Here is a 17,054-nt window from a genome sequence, read left to right on the forward strand (position 1 = left end):
TTATTTTTAAAAGGCATTTATTTGAAATATTATAAAGATACTAGAGGCCCAGCGCACGAAACCGTGCACGGGTAGGATCCCTAGGCCTAGCCTGCAATCAGGGCCATCTTCCGCCAGCTCGCCAGTTCCCAGTCCGGCCCCACCACCACCCACCAGGTTCCCCATGGATCCCCGTTCACCATGCTGTAATCAGAGCCTGCGGGCCAGGGGGAGGGACCAAGAGGTAGGCTGTTCCACCCATTGCCAGTCCTGCCCCGCCGCCACCCACCCGGTTCCCGTTCGCCATGCTGCAATCGGAGCCTGTGGGCCGGAGGGAGGGACAAAGAGGTGATCAATGCACCTCATAGCGACTGGTCGAGTGGTCGTTATGCTGTTATGGTCGCTAGGCTTCTATTATATAGGATTCCTTTCATACCAAAAACAATGTTTGCTAAATGAAATAAAAAGGTTAAAGAACAAAGAAAATTCCTGGCTTTCCACTGGAGAAAATTTCAATAATATCATACCTTATATGTTTTTGAAACTGGTACTTTTTCTTGTCTTAAACTTTTCATTTCATGAACAGCATGGGAATTTCCTTTCAGTCTCTGTATTGTCATAAATTCATACTTCCTCTGCAACAGCACATATCCATGAATTAAAGAACAATTATGTTAAAAGTGAGAAAATCCAAAGGCAATCATTATAAAATTCACTTATGCCAAAAAGAACAAGCAACTTACCTGTAAATTATCTAAACGAGCTTGAACTCTTTTAGCCTGAATCTCCATCTTCTTGTTTTCTTCACTTACTTCATTTAACTAAAATATAAAAATGTTAGATATTTCAATATAACCCTTAAACTGACTTCATACTAAAGATTTCCCAGATAATCTATATTATCTCGTCTGCATAACCAAGCAATAAACAAAGGCAGCATTCATAATTAAAGATCACAGCTAACATCACCATTTGTACCCAAAATAATAATACATATCTAAGTCTATATCATTCTATGAAAAATTTGCAAGTCTCCCGACATCTTACAATGTCTTTTAATTGAACTTTTTATGGAACTATATGTACAGAAAAGTGTGCAAATCATTAAATATGTAGTGAATTATTGGGGTTGTATTAAATATATTAATTTGGGGAAAACTGATAACTATATAATATTGAATCTTTCCATTTATGAACATAACACAGCCTTCAATTTATTAGGTCTTCTGTATTTTAATAATGTTTTGTACTTTTCAGTATATATGTTTTACACATCTTTCTTTAGATTTATTTCTGGATAGCTGTTTTTCTATGCTATTACCTATTTGATTGTTAGTATATAGAAATACACTTAGTTTTGTATAATGAACATAGTTATATCCAAAGGTTCTCCTAAATATGCTTAATTCTAATAACTCATCTGTACATTCATTTGGATACCTAGGTACATAGGTAAATATCATCTGTGCATAATTCTGATTTCTTCCTTTCCAATCCTAACTTTCCATTTTTTGCCTTATTTTATTGACTGGGGCTTTCAGTATAATGCTCAATAGAAAGAGTAACAAATAGTAAGCACATTTATTCTGTTATGATCACAGACGGAAAATATTTCAATAATTTGCATTTAAGTATAAATTTATTGTTGGATTTTTTTAGTTACTCTATTAGAATTAAGAAGTTCTATTACTAGTAATTATCAGTTTGTGCTGAATTTTATCAGAGAAATTATGATTTTTCTCCTTTTATGAGACAATGCATTAATTTTCAAATGATAAACTAACCTTGTATTCCTGAACTAAATCCACTTAGCTGGATTATCCTTTTTATGTATCGCTAAATTCAATTTGCTGATGTTTTAAAATTTTGCACCTATATTCCTAAAACTGGTTTCCATTTTTGTTTGCTTATAATGTTCTCAACAGGGTTGCGTTTCAAGGTTATGCTGGCCTCATACAACACGAAGGGGAATTTTTATCTCTTTTTCTATCTATTTTAAGGTACATGATACATCATCCTTGTAAGTTAGCCATGAGTCCTACTGTTCCTTCTTTGAAGGTAAAGTATCTTATTTTTCTCTGACCACTTTTAAGATTTTATCTTTACCCAAAGTTTTCAACAGTCGTAAAAATAATGTGTCTATGTATGTATGATTTTCCTTAAAATTTATTCTGCTTAGGGTTAACATAATTTCTTAAGTCTGTGGATTGGCAACTTTCAGCAGTTTTGGAAATCTGTGACCATTATCCCTTCACATATTTTGCTTTTCCCCATTATCTCTTTTTGGAATCCCATGTTAAATTTTTAAATTAGACTCCATGTCTATTTTATGAATTTTCTATTCTTCCTCCACTCAATGTTTTCATTTCAAGACTTTTCATGAAACTACCTTCTAGTTCACTAACCTGCCTTCTGCTGTGTCTCATCTGCTGTTAAACCCATTTACTGGCGATTTAAAATTCCATTAACACATTTTTCAGTTTTAGAATTTCAATTTAATTCCCTTTTATAGATTTTAATTCTCTAATGAAGTTCTCAATTTCTTCTACTTTATTGACCATATTAATTATTATTTTAAAGTCTTAGCCTATTAACTCTAATATCTGGATCACCTGTAGGTATGTTCATATTGTTTGGAGTTTTTTTCTCTTCATATTTAGTCATATGATTCTGTCTTTTATTTTAACTGATTTTAGAAAAAGAAGAGAGGGAGGGAGGGAAAGAGAAATATTGATTTGTTTTTCCACTTATTTATTGGTTGATTCTTGTACATGTTCTGATGGGAGATAAAACCCACAACCATAGTGTATCAGGACAACACTACCCGACCAGAAGCTATGATTGTGTCTGTTAATGTGCCTATGAATTCTGTATAGAATGACAGAAAATTACAATTTTTAAACATATGATATCTTCTTCAATAAGGGCTGATCCTTTTCTCTGATAGGTCTTTAAAATGGGGACTGATCACCTTAATCTGATCAGGAACTGAGATGAGTCAAGGAGAAGTTTCAGTTTGAAGAGGGTTCTATCTACTTCTAATTCACTTCCTCCTAGGGTACAACCCTGCTGCTTTCAACTGGGACCCTGGGATGTTCACTGGGATTCTGTCTCCAATGAGTCCTGAACTCATTGTCTCTTCAGCCGGGTAAGACTTAATGGGAAATTTTATTATCATTATTATTATTATTATTATTATTACTACTACTACTACTACTAAAGCAAATTTACTTATATCAATGCTATCATAAAGTGCTATGTAAGTGTGTCACAGAAACAACTGACTTTTATATATATACTAGAGGCGTGCTGCACGAAGCGATTCCTTCCCTTGGCTTCCAGCACCGGATTTCCTCCGGCACCCGGGACCCAGGCCTTCACTCTGGCTGGAGTCTGCCATCTTTGTCTTTGCTGCAGACTCTGGAGTCTGCTGTCTTCCTCTTCACTGCAGCTGGAGTGCCACTCCTGTAGATCCCTTCAACCCCCAGCCCTCCCTCTCATAGCAGGCGTCCTGCCCCACCCAGCCACTCTGCACTTGGAGCAGCTGGGCAGCAGCCATCTTTGTCCTTCTAATTTGAATATTCCCTCCTGATTGGCTAGTGGGCGTAGTGGAGTGATGGTCAATTTGCATGTTTCTCTTTTATTAGTGTAGACTAGAGGCCTGGTGCACGAAATTCGTGCACGCAGGGGGGTTGTCCCTCAGCCCAGCCTGTACCCTCTCCAATATGGGACCCCTCGAGGGATGTCCGACTGCCCATTTAGGTCCGATCCCGGTGGGCAGTCGGATCCCTAAAAGGGCAGTCGGACATCCCTCTCACAATCCAGGACTGCTGGCTCCCAACTGCTTGCCTGCCTGCCTTCCTGATTGCCCCTAACCACTTCTGCCTGCCAGCCTGATCACCCCCTAACCACTCTGCTGCCAGCCTGTTTGCCCCCAACTTCCTTCCTCTGCTGGCCTGGTCACCCCTAACTGCCCTCTCCTGCAGGGTTGATCACCTCCAACTGCCCTCCCTTGCAGGCTTGGTCCCTCTCAACTGCCCTCCCTTGCAGGCCGGGTGCCTCCCAACTGCCCTCTCCTGCTGGCCATCTTGTGGTGGCCATCTTGTGTCCACATGGGGGCAGGATCTTTGACCACATGGGGGCAGCTATATTGTGTGTTGCAGTGATGATCAATCTGCATAGTACTCTTTTATTAGATAGGATAGAGGCCTGGTACAGGGGTGGGGGCCAGCTGGTTTGCCCTGAAGGGTGTCCCAGATCAGGTGGGGGTTCCCTTGGGGTGTGGGGCGGCCTGAGCGAGGGGCCTGTGATGGTTTGCAGGCGGGCCACGCCCCCTGGCAACCCAAGCGGAGGCCCTGGTATCTGGAATTTATTTTCCTTCTACAATTGAAACTTTGTAGCCTGGAGCAGAGCCAAGCCTGGGGCTCCCTCCATGGCTGGCAGCCATTTGTGTTAGGGTTATAATTGAAACTTTGTTGCCTTAAGCGGGTGAGCCTGGCCAGGGTGTGCAGAAAGCTTTGCTTCCCCTGTTGCCGGCGGCAACCCTGGCCTGCTCTCTCAAGCTCCAATCTTCCGCCATTTGTTTGAATTTGTTTACCTTCTATAATTGAAACTTTGTAGCTTGAGTGGAGGCTTAGGCCTGGCAAGGGCAGGCGGAAAGCTTGGCTTCCTCTGTTACCTAGGAAACCTTGCTCTCTGTGGCTGTAGCCATCTTGGTTTGGGTTAATTTGCATACTCACTCTGATTGGATGGTGGGCGTGGCTTGTGGGCGTGGCTTGTGGGTGTGTCGGAGGTATGGTCAATTTGCATATTTGTCTATTATTAGATAGGATTTTTTTTGGGGGGTGGCGTTTCCAGTCTATTATTTTTAATTTTTCCTTTATTGTTTAAAGTATTACAAATAGTAGTACATATCTCTCCTTTTTCCCCCATTGACCTTCCCCCACTGACTTTCATATTTAGCAATTTTTCAAAGCATGTATCACCCATCATGCCAGAAGCTGGCAAACCATGGCATGTGGACCAAATCTGACGACTGCCTGATTTTATTAGAACATATCCATGCTCATTCACTTGTTTACTGCCTATAACTACTTTTGAAGAGTTGAGACATTATGATAGAGACCATATGGCCCACAAAGTACAAAATATTTACTATGTGGTCTTTTAACAGAAAATATTTGCTGACCCCTATTATATGCTTTAAAAAAACAACCAAAAAAAGCATTCTGGCCAGGAAAGTGTGACTCAGTGGTTGAGTGTCAACCCATGCACCAAGAGGTCACCAGTTCGATTCCCACTCAGGACACATGCCCGAGTTGCAGGCTCAAACCCAAGCAGGGGGCAGCCAATCGATGTTGATGTTTCTTTCTCATCGATATTTCTATCTCTCTCTCCTTCTCTCTTCTTCTCTATCTAAAACCAATAAAAACATTTTTTTTAAAAAAAGCATTCTGCCACTTCAAACAGAAAGTTTCTCCCAACTTCAATGCGTCAGTTTGGACACATTGCCATAAATCCAATTACCAATAGGTTCAATCACTTACCAATGCACATAGCCAATCCAATCACCACACACTCATGCAAGCACATGTAAAATTATTAAGGATTATCTTTTATATAATAAAAGCCTAAGCGACCATTATGGCAGAATGACCAGAACAACCGGTCACTATGATGTGCACTGACCACCAGGGAGCAGATGCTCAACACAGGAGCTGCCCCCTGGTGGTCAATGCCCTCCAACAGGGGGAGCGCCGCTCAGTCAGAAGTCGGGCTCACTATTGGCAAGCACAGCAGCAGTGGTGGGAGCTTCTCCCACCTCCACAGCAGCACTAAGGAGCAGTGAGCTGAGCTGTAAGGAGCAGCGAGCAGGCAGGCAGTAAGGAGCACGAGGTCCTGGACTACAAGAGGGCACAGGCTGGGCTGAGGGCCTCCCCCCGCAGTACACAAATTTCATGCACCAGGCCTCTAGTCCTATCTAATAGAGAGGGAATATGCTAATTGACCCTCATGCCGACACAAAGATGGCAGTTCCCACAGCCAATAAGGAGGGAATATGCTAATTGACTGACATGCCCCCAAAGATGGTGGTGCCCACAGCCAATAAGGAGGGAATATGCTAATTGACTGCCCAACCCTCAAAGATGGTGGCACCCACAGCCACAAGAGGGCGGCACCCAGTCCTCTCAGCCACGCCAGGGCAGCAGGCACACAGCAAGGCCAGGCCCGCCCCCAGGCAGTCCCAGCTGCTCCACACACCTGCCTCAGGAGTCCCCAGTCCCCTCAGCCCCCCAGCCGCCAAAGGGCCAGGCCGAGGCGCAGGCAAGCCTCAGATGTTGGCTGCCTGGCTGCCCAGGGCCGGACTGAGGCACAGACAACCCTCGGGTGGCAGCTGCCCAGCCACCCAGGTCCAGCCAAGTCTTGTGCTGCTGGCAGTGGCAGCAGCAGAGGTATGATGGGGGGTCGCCTTCTCCTGATCACCGGGTCGCCTCCCACCCCTGAGGGCTTCCGGACTGTGAGAGGGGGCAGGCTGGACTGAGGGTCCCCCCCTCCAGTGTATGAATTTTCATGCACCGGGCCTCTAGTATAAATATAAACCTAGAGATAGGGATGGGCAACGATGTACCTATGCTAGCAAAAAAAGAAATCCTTGTCTTTTTTGAGTGCTAGACTGATATTGTGATGGGAAAAAGTAATCTCTCTAGGGATAGAGCAAACTCCCAGACAACAGTAAGTCAAGGTCATATTCCAATTGTGGGAGACCACAAATAAACTCAGGGAAGCGAAAGAACTAAATGAAGTGAAAAATAGGGTACTTAATTATCACTGCAAAGTAGAAATGTTATAACAAGCAGTTCAAGACTCATCGGGGGATATCAAGAATAAAAACAGAACTCTGGCCAGGTGGATTCGTCGGTTGGACCATCGTCCCATGCACCAAAAGGTTGTGGATTCAATTCCTGGTCAGGACACATACCCAGATTACAGGTTTGATCCCCGGTCAGGAAGCATACAGGTGCAACTGACCGATATTTCTCTATCTCTCTTAAGTCAATAAAAACATATCCTCAGGGGAGGATAAAAAAAAAAAGAATAAAAACAGAAAACACACAGCCAACTAAGGGATCCCAGGAGGCAAATTAACTCTGAGACTCTGAGTTTAGTTAAGTTTTAGAATCCATAAACTTTCCCAGCCCAGTGCTTTAATTGTTAAAGTGACTGAATTTATTCCATTCCGCTCATCCACTTCTTCCCACAAATACCTTCTCCTGCCCATCTTCAACATATACCCCCACTTTCACATTTTCAGTCAAAAACTGGCAAAGGGAAGTTGAAAAAAGAAAAAAAGAAACCCAATAAAATGCACAAAACTATTTGTTATGCAACTTTAATATAATCAAGTACTACTTTAAATTATACCACTTACATAAATAAATAATTATAATGCAATATGATACCAGTCTATACTCATAGGAGTATGAACAACGTAGACCTCCTCCTTCCTAGTACAGTGCCTAGTATATTAACATGTTAAGCGCCCAGCCTGTTTTGTCTTCCAGACGGAAAGTCTAGTGTCAGTCACTGGTGACTGATATGGCGCTTAACGTGTTAATAGATACCCACAAAATAAATGAATGTTAAATAAGCACTTAAAAGTAGTTAAAAGTCCCCAGGTTATTGGGGTTTTTCCTTTTGCTTGTTTTTAAATATAGTACTTCTTTTATATTTTCAAAAATTTCAACTTGCCAAACTTCTCAGCTGGTTGCCAGAACAGGTGATGAGAAAGCAAAAGCTTAAGAATATGTTATATTGGAAGAATCTATATATATAAAAAGCCAGAGACCATAACAACATAATGACCATAACGACCAGTCGCTATGACACCCACTGCTTGGGGGATGGAGCTGCTGGCCAACCTCCCACAGCCCCTCCCCTCGGCCAACCCCACCCCTGATCATCCCCCCTACCCCAACAGGGGGTGGGGCCGGCCAGCCAACCTCCTGCAGCCCCTCCCCCTGGCCAGCCCTACCCCAGATGGGCCCCCACCATCCTATTGGCTGCAGCCGCTGCCCCAAGCCAGCTCCACACCTGATTGGACCAATTGGGGGTGGGGGTGGCCAGCCAAACTCCCCCGGCCCCAATCAGGGGCTGGGCCAGCTGGCCCACCATCCACAGCCCTTACCCAGGGCCGGTCTCATCCCCAATCAGCACCCCCGCCCCAATCGGGGGCAGGGCCTCCCTCTTCCCTCCCCACCGCCAATCGCCCACGGACCCTCCCCGCAGCCGGCCCAACCCTGATCAGCCCCAATCAGGGCAGGCCCACCAGCCAACCTCCTGCCGTCTCCTCCTCCCAACAGGCCCGGCCCCAATCCGCCAACTGGGGCTGGCAGGACCCCACCCCTGCATGAATTTGTGCACTTGGCCTCTAGTCCTATCTAATAAGGAGGGAATATGCTAATTAACCACCACTCCGTCACAAAGATGGCTGCACCCACAGCTGAAGCCAAGTTCCCATAAGGAGCCTTAACTAGCAATCAGCAGAGACCTGAGGCTACACCCTCCCCCACCCCCATGGGGCTTGACAGGGGACCTCAGGCCGCACCCCCCGCCCTGGCGAAAGGCTGGGGGACCTCAGGCCACGCCCCACACCCCGGCGCCAGGCCAGGGGACCTGAGGCCATGCCCCCCCACCAGGTGGGGCTTGACAGGGGATTTCAGGCCATGCCCCCCACCCCGGCACCAGGCCGGGGAACCTCAGACTGCACCCCCCGCCCAGCAGGTCTTGACGGGGGACCTCAGACCGCACCCTTCACCCAGCAGGGCTTGATGGGGGACCTCAGGCCATGCCTCCCGCCCCAGCACCAGGCCAGGGGACCTGAGGCTGCGACCCCCTGCCTGGCGGGGCTTGACAGGGGAGCTCAGGCCGTGCTCCCCACTCAGTGGGGCTTGATGAGAGACCTGAGGCTGCAACCCCCTGCTGGTGGAGCTTGACAGGGGACCTCAGGCCGTGCTCCCCGCCCTGGCGTCAGGCCGGGGGACCTCAGGCCATGCCCCCCACCCAGCAGGGCTTGACGGGGACCTCAGGCTGTGTCCCCCACTTGGAAGGGCTTGACGGGGGACCTCAAGGCATGCCCCCCATCCTGGCGCCAGGCCAGGGGACCTGAGGCTATGCCCCCTGCCCAGCAGGGATTGACAAGGGTGGGACTGGCCAGGTCTGGATTTAGCCCAATGGGAGGGGGCGCCACAGCCGGGTCTGGGTCTCATGCGATTTTGAGGCGCATGTGGGTGGGCGGGAACTTGACTCTAGGACCCCCTTTTGATGTGCACCGCGCCACTAGTTTTCTAATAAAGCTATAAGCAAAGTTAATCAAACATTTCTCTAGCCAGATGTTCTAAGATTGACTTATAATTTGTTAATCTAAACATATAGTAACAAGAATGTCTTATAATCTAATATATATTAAAATGGATCTTACCTGCTTTTTTAAATTATCATTCAATTCTTTCAAGGCATCAAAAGAAGACCTTAGCCTCTTGCTTTCTTTATTTTTATCCTTGAGAACCTCAGTTAAGTGTGTAACTTCTGCATCATGTTGCTAGGAGGAAAAAAAATCTTATTTAAAAATTAGGTAAGGATTCCTTGTCACTAACAGAACTAAACATAAATTAAAAATTAGAACTCCTTGAATCAAAAGAACTTTAATCAGCATGTTTAAGCACACTTGACTAATGTTGAAAATAATTTATAAAAACTGTATAATCAATCAAAATACTAACCAAGCATTAAACGCAATTGTGAAATACCTATTAAAACATATTAAGCTGCAATAAAGCTTCTGCTCAGAAAATTCACCACAGAAACTCAGTGAAATAATTTCCATTTGACATCGAAGAATGGTAAAACTAAGGATTTCAGATCCTTCCAGAGAATAGTTACTCATAGCTTTAAAGATTGAAATTTAACGTTTAAGTTACCCTGAAGAAGTAGAAGAAATAGTCTACAGACAAAAATAATTTCTTGTCCTCATAAAGTGGCTACAATTGTTTTACATCTCAAAAAATTAACATATATAATAAAACTAGAGGCAAGTGCACGGATTCGTGCACATGTGGGGTCCCTCGGCCTGGCCTGTGGGGAATTTGGCTTAAACCAGCTCTCCAACATCCCTTGAAGGGTCCCAGATTGCGGGAGGACACAGGCCAGGCCAAGGGACCCCACTGGTGCACAATCGGGGCCAGAGAGGGACAACGGGAGGGCTCTAGGACATGTCCAGCCCATCTCGCCCAGTTCTGATCGGCCAGACCCCAGCAGCAAGCTAACCTGGTGGTCAGTGCACATCATAGGGACTGGATAAATGGTCGAATGGTGAATGGTTGGACACTTAGCATATTAGGCTTTTATTATATACTAGAGGCCCAGTGCATGATTTAATCATGCACATGTAGGCTGTCTGTCCGCTGGTCGGGACCCAGTGTGGCCAGCAGCTCCAAAGTCCCTGGGCCCCTAGGGCGAGGCGGGGTGGAGGCATGGTCCTCCTGCGGCCGGAGCCCAGGCTGGGGGTCTTGCCTTCGCCTCCCGCCCAGGAAGGCTGGAGCCGCCGCCAACTCCTCTGCCTTCCGGCTCCCTCATGAGCCCTCCCTCAGCCGGCCCGGGCTGCGCGGAAACCCGCGTCCTCTGCGGACACCGCCGCGTGCTCTTGCGGCCCAACTGCCGCCAGGCTCCCGGCCACGCCACCCGCCTGCCCGTGCCGCCTCGTCACCCGGGGCCTCCAAACGCCCGGCTCGCTGCCCCAGAGGCCCATCTGTGCTGCAGCACAGCCATAGCGCAGACGCTGAGCTCGCGCCGCCGCTGGCGACACGAGCTCAGCGTCCTGCCGGCCCAATCACCACCCCAGCCACCCCGAGTCCCACCCCCTGCGTCTCCCGCTGGCCCAATCGTGGGTGTAGCAGAGTGATGGTAATTTACATATTACCTTTTTATTATGTAGGACTAGAGGCCCAGTGCATGAAATTCGTGCATGGGGGTGTGTGTCCCTCAGCCCAGCCTGCAACCTCTACAGTCTGGGACACCTCAAGGGATGTCCGACTGCCCGTTTAGGCCTGATCCGGGCAGTCGGACATCCCTTTCACAATCCAGGACTGCTGGCTCCCAACTGCTCGCCTGCCTGCCTTCCTGATTGCCCCTAACCACTTCTGCCTGCCAGCCTGATCACCCCCTAACCACTCCCCTGCCAGACTGATTTATGCCTAACTGCTCCCCTGCCAGCCTATTTGCCCCTAACTGCCTCCCCTGCAGGCCTGGTCTCCCCTAATTGCCCTCCCCTGCAGGCCTGGTCCCCCCCCACAACTGCTCTCCCCTGCAGGCCTGGGTCCCGCCCAACTCTCATTCCTGCAGGCCCAGTCGCCCCCAACTTCCCTCCTCTGCCAGCCTGGTCACCCTTAACTGCCCTCCCCTGCAGGCTTGATCGCACCCAACTGCCCTCCCTTGCAGGCCTGGTCTCTCCCAACTGCCCTCCCCAGCTGACCATCTTGTGGTGGCCATCTTGTGTCCACATGGGGGCAGTCATCTTTGACCACATGGGGGCAGCCATCTTGTATATTGGAGTGATGGTCAATTTGCATATTATTCTTTTATTAAATAGGATAGAGGCCTGGTGCATGGGTGGAGGCCAGCTGGTTTGCCTTGAAGGGTGTCCTGGATCAGGGTGGGGGTTCCCTTGGGGTGTGGGGCAGCCTGGATGAAGGGCCTGTGGTGGTTTGCAGGACGGCCATGACCCCCGGCAACCCAAGCAGAGGCCCTGGTATCTGGGATTTATTTATCTTCTATAATTGAAACTTTGTAGCCTTGAGCAGAGGCCTTGGCCAGCTAGGGCAGGTGGAAAGCTTGGCTTCCTCCATAGCTGGGGAAACTCAAGCCTCCTGATCTCTCTGAGGCTGCAGCCATCTTGGTTGGGTTAATTTACATACTTGCTCCTGATTGGCTGGTGGGCGTGGCTTGTGTGTAGCAGAGGTACGGTCAATTTGCATATTACTCTTTTATTAGATAGGATGTATCTGATTCTTTGACTCTGCTTAATCAGTTTTATAAATTATTCAAATCAATTTCCCCTCTAATTATTTTTAAATGAGATAGCATGTTTTAAATTTAAAGTATGAATACTTATTGTTCTTTCACCCCTTACTCTCCATTTATTTCTAATGTATTTGAAAAAGCAAGTTTACAAAGGAAATAAAAAAGTGAGTTTCCTTCTTCCAAGTAATCCTATAGGCACCATTAACCCTACCAGACCGCTGTACCGATTTTTCGGTAATTTCCGAATCTGCAGCTATACCGCTGTACCTAATTTTTGGTACTCTGCCTACTACCTATTTTCTACAATGTCTCCAAGTTCCATCTTATTCTAACCACTTGTTTGCATGTAACTAACATTTTTCTATATCATGTTGATTTTTTCTCTTTAATGCTCAGGAGCCCAGGTATAGGGGACAGTCAGATTCAGGGCCTCAGGTCTGGTAGGTTTAAAATACAGCAGGTATCTTTATACTTAAAACAGCAGACAAATCTAAAGAGAAAAAAACAAAACACAAGAATAAAAGTAGGATGGAGAGCTCTGAGATTCCAAGCATTCCTTCTTGTGAAACTATGTTTAAAAATCCAATCATATACAAAAATTAGGTTTATGTAATTTTATTTTTACATTAAATGATTCCTTAAATAACTTAGGATATGTAGTCACAAATACACTTCTTTATACAATGGATTCCTGTGATGCAAGGTTGTTTCAATATTTGCAAATCAATTAATGTAATACATGAGATAAACAAAATGAAGGATAAAAATCATATGATCATGTCAATAGATACAGAAAAAGCATTTGACAAAATCCAATATCCATTTATGATTAAAAACTCTCAGCAAAGTGTGAATAGAGGAAACATACTACAGCTAATATCAGACTCAACAGGGATAAACTTAAAACATTTCCCTTAAGATCAGTAACAAGACAGGGATATCCACTTTCCCCACTCTTATTCAACATAGTACTGGAAATCCTAGCCATAGTGATCAGACAAGAAGAAATCAAATTGGAAAGGAGGAAGTAACACTCTCATTATTCCCAGATGCCATGATATTGTACATAGAAAACTCTGAAGATTCCACCAAAAAAACTACTAAAACTAATAAATGAATTCAGTAAAGTAGCAGGTTACAAAAAAACCTTTCAGAAATCAGTTACAGCCCTAAACGGTTTGGCTCAGTAGATAAGAGCGTTGGCCTGCGGACTGAAGGGTCCCAGGTTCGATTCCGGTCAAGGGCATGTACCTTGGTTGCGGGCACATCCCCAGTGGGGGGTGTGCAGGAGGCAGCTGATCGATGTTTCTCTCTCATCCATGTTTCTAACTTTCTATCCTTCTCCCTTCCTCTCTGTAAAAAAATTAATAAAACATATAAAATAAAATAGAAGAAAGAAATCAATTACATTTTCATTCACCAATAATAAACTCTCAGAGAGGGAAACTAAGAAAACCATACCATTTACAATTGCATCAAAAAAAATAAACTACCATACTACCCTGGCCTGTGAAAGAGAGTAGTACTTCATGAACTGTCTCAACCCTGTGCTGAGGTTCTAGACTTAGAGACAAACCCCTCTGTACAGACGGATTTGTAGAGAGTGAGAATCAAGGCTAAGGTGTGTATTTTCTCACTTATATGAATGGGAGAGAGAGAAGATGACTGAGGAAGCCACTGTAACAGTACTTGGAAGCTGAGTCCGCTCATTGGCATATACACTACTCCTTACTGCAGGGCAATGTTCCACCTGGATCCAGTTGCAAAGTTTATTTGGAAAGTTAAAGCCCTCTCTTAGTTCTACTGGATTTGCAAGGAGCCCTCTGTGGCCTTCTGCTTTGAGTGCTGTTTCCCTTTTATCAGAGGGCAGCACTGTATAAATTACGATTTTTCCCACAGCATATTCACTTGGATTGCATTATTAACAAAGGAAAAAGAGGCCACATATTGGGCAGAAGTCACCATTCAAGGCTAAGGTAGGCTTCCTGTATACTTCTAAACTGCCCTAATAGAAGTATTCAAATCTCCTGAATAGTGAGCTGGAAAGTCTACAGGAGAAAAGGGGTTCCCGTTTTCATTAGAAATCTTTATGATTAAGGGAACCTTTAAAAACTGATCTCATGAATTTTGGTGCTCATGTGGCTTTAGTTGTTTGTTGCTTTCCTTAATGAATGAGACTCTTATTACTGGTGTAACTAACATGCTCTTTTGCCCCCTAGCTAAGACCATCCTTTCCCACAGGAATAACTTTGTATAGTGTATCTGTATATACCTGTTTCAAGCAACTTTTCTTTCATGTTTTTGATTGGTTTGTATCTTATAGGTTGGTAGCTAAAATAAAGTTAAAAATTCTATGTAAAAAGAAAAATGTCCATACTACCCAAAGCAATCTACAGGTACAACACAATTATAAAAATACCAATGGCATATTTCACAGATCTAAAACAAATAATCAAAAACTTTGTATGGAACCACAAAAGAGCCCATATAGCCACAGCAATCTTGAGAAAGAAGAACAAAGTTGGAAGCAACATGCTACCTGATATCAAACTATACTATACTACAAGGTTATTGTGTTTCAAATAGCATGGTACTATCATAAAAAGATACATAGATCAATGGAATCGAATAGAGAGCCCAGAAATAAAACCACACCTATATGGTCAATTAATATATGACAAAGGAGGCAAGAACATACAATGGGGTAGACAGTCTATTCAATAAATGGTGATGGGGAAATTGAACAGATACATGCAACAAATGAAACTAGACCACCTTCTTACACATTAGACAAGAATTTACTCAAAATATATGAAAGGCTTAAATTTAAGACTCGAGCCCTAGCCAGTTTGGCTCAGTGAACGTAAACAAATATATATACATACTAGAGGCCGGGTGGACGAAATTTGTGCACTACGGGGGTGTCCCTCAGTCCAGCCTGTACCCTCTCCAAGCTGGGACCCTTCAGGGGATGTCCAACTGCCGGTTTAGGCCCAATCGGACATCCCTCTCACAATCCAGGACTGCTGGCTCCTAACAACTCGCCTGCCTGCCTGTCTGACTGCCCCTAACAGCTTCTGCCTGCCAGCCTGATCACCCCCTAACCGCTCCCCTGCCAGCATAATTGACGCCTAACTGCTCCCCTACCAGCCCAATCGCCCCCAACTGCCCTCCCCTGCTGGCCCAATCACCCCCAACTGCCCTCCCCTGCCGGCCTGATCACCCCCAACTGCCCTCCCCTGCAGGCCAGATCCCCCCAAACTGCCCTCCCCTGCCAGCCATTTGGTGACAATGTGGGGGCGGCCATCTTGTGACAACATGGTGGGCAGCCATCTTATGACATGAGGGCGTGAGGGTCAATTTGCATATTACCTCTTTATTATATACTATATATATGTATATATTACAAAAAAATAAAGATGCTCAATGTACCAATCATTAGAGAAATGTATCAGCCTGCAAACTGAACGATCCTGGGTTCAATTCCGGTCAAGGGCATATGCCTAGGTTGCGGGCTAAATCCCCAGTGGAAGGCATGCAAGAGGCAGCCAATCACTGATTCTCTCTCATCACTGATGTTTATATCTCTCTCTCCCTCTCCCTTCCTCTCTAAAATCAATAAAAATACATTTTAAAAAAATAATTTAAGAGTCGAAATCATAAAACCCCTAAAAAAAACAAACAAACACATAGGCAGTAAAATCTCTGACATTTCTTTCAGCAATATTTTTTCTGATATATCTCCTTGTGCAAGGGAAACAAAAGAAAAAATAAACAAAGGGACTACATCAAACTAAAAAGTTTTTGCACAGAAAGGAAACCATCAATAAAACAAAAAGACAATCTACTGCCGAAACCAGTTTGGCTCAGTGGATAGAGCGTCAGCCTGCGGACTGAAGGGTCCCGGGTTCGATTCCGGTCAAGGGCACATGCCTTGGATGTGGGCACGGGGCGTGACCGGCCTCCAAACAGCCCGCAGCCCTAGCCCAGGCCTGCCAGCACCCCAGAGGAGACCCCTGCCAGGATTGGGGTCATGGCCAACCTTCAAACTGTGGCGGCCCCTAGCCCAAGGAGGCCTCCTGGCCGAGGACGCCTGAGTCTGTTCTTGACCTAGGGCCGGGCTCTCCCCGCAAGGGACTCAGAAGCCACCAGAGTCTAACTGCCAGTCTCTGGGAGTGCATCCACTGTCCACCAAAAAGTAGGGCCATCAAACCATTCAGTCTCAGTGCAGGCACAGGTCCGTGGCTGACGGGGTGGAGGCCAGACCAAAACAAAACAGCAGAAACACCCTGCCCACCTGGGCGGGTACTGCTGTAGTCCACATGGCCTGGGCAGTGTAGAAAGCGCTACCTTCTCCCAGGTCCTGTGCTGGCACCGCCGCCTCGCTCACCCTCAAGCCCCCCTGAGTCCTGACAGCAAAGTGTGTGGGGCATTCTGCAGGAGTTGTGCCGTTCTGGGTGCTTTTGCCCAAAGACACACTTTGGGATGAATTCAGAGCCACATCTCATTTCCCATGAGACTGGAAGAACCATGTTAAAGGATTTTGACAAAAGCTTTCCACATCTCTGTTTATTCTTTTGAATCCATAAAACGACCTTAAAAAAAGCATTCGGGCCACCTAAGAAAGAATGCACTTTCTGGCCAGAGCACGCAGGATTCTTTTGCCCAACAGGTTAAAGAGAGCAGAGCTGGCACAGTGGGAATGGCCCTGGTGCCCTATGAGACTGGGGGAATGGGGTTGCCGAAATTCCATAAGCCTCTTGCCACCTTCTCCTTTGCAAACCACACCATCCAGATCCACCAGGACTGGAGGCAACTGGGAATCACAGCCGTGATTTGGGACAAGGTAAGCAAATCTTGAGGGGCCTCTGAAAACATCTGCAACTGATTATAAGACTGGTCTTTATTTAAAAAGAAATAAAAGAACAGCTTTGTTGAGATATAACCCATATACTGTACATGTCACCTAAAGTGTACAATGAACTGGTTTTGTAAAGTAA

At 45.7% G+C, this 17,054-nt stretch overlaps 1 protein-coding gene across 5 annotated transcripts in view; it reads right to left on the reverse strand.

The window, feature by feature from the left end:
* Positions 1 to 17,054, reverse strand: part of CCDC138 (coiled-coil domain containing 138) — a 216,307-nt gene that overhangs the window by 144,197 nt on the left and 55,056 nt on the right. For all 5 annotated transcript variants that reach the window (XM_054721594.1, XM_054721593.1, XM_054721597.1 and 2 more), the window contains 3 exons: positions 9,458 to 9,577; positions 723 to 800; positions 507 to 614 (listed from right to left, as the gene is read on the reverse strand). In XM_054721594.1, the coding sequence (XP_054577569.1) occupies positions 507 to 614; positions 723 to 800; positions 9,458 to 9,577 (306 nt within the window). The remainder of the gene's footprint in view (positions 1 to 506; positions 615 to 722; positions 801 to 9,457; positions 9,578 to 17,054) is intronic.

The sequence above is a fragment of the Eptesicus fuscus genome, chromosome 9 (genome assembly GCF_027574615.1).
Source record: "Eptesicus fuscus isolate TK198812 chromosome 9, DD_ASM_mEF_20220401, whole genome shotgun sequence".
NCBI lineage: Eukaryota > Metazoa > Chordata > Mammalia > Chiroptera > Vespertilionidae > Eptesicus > Eptesicus fuscus.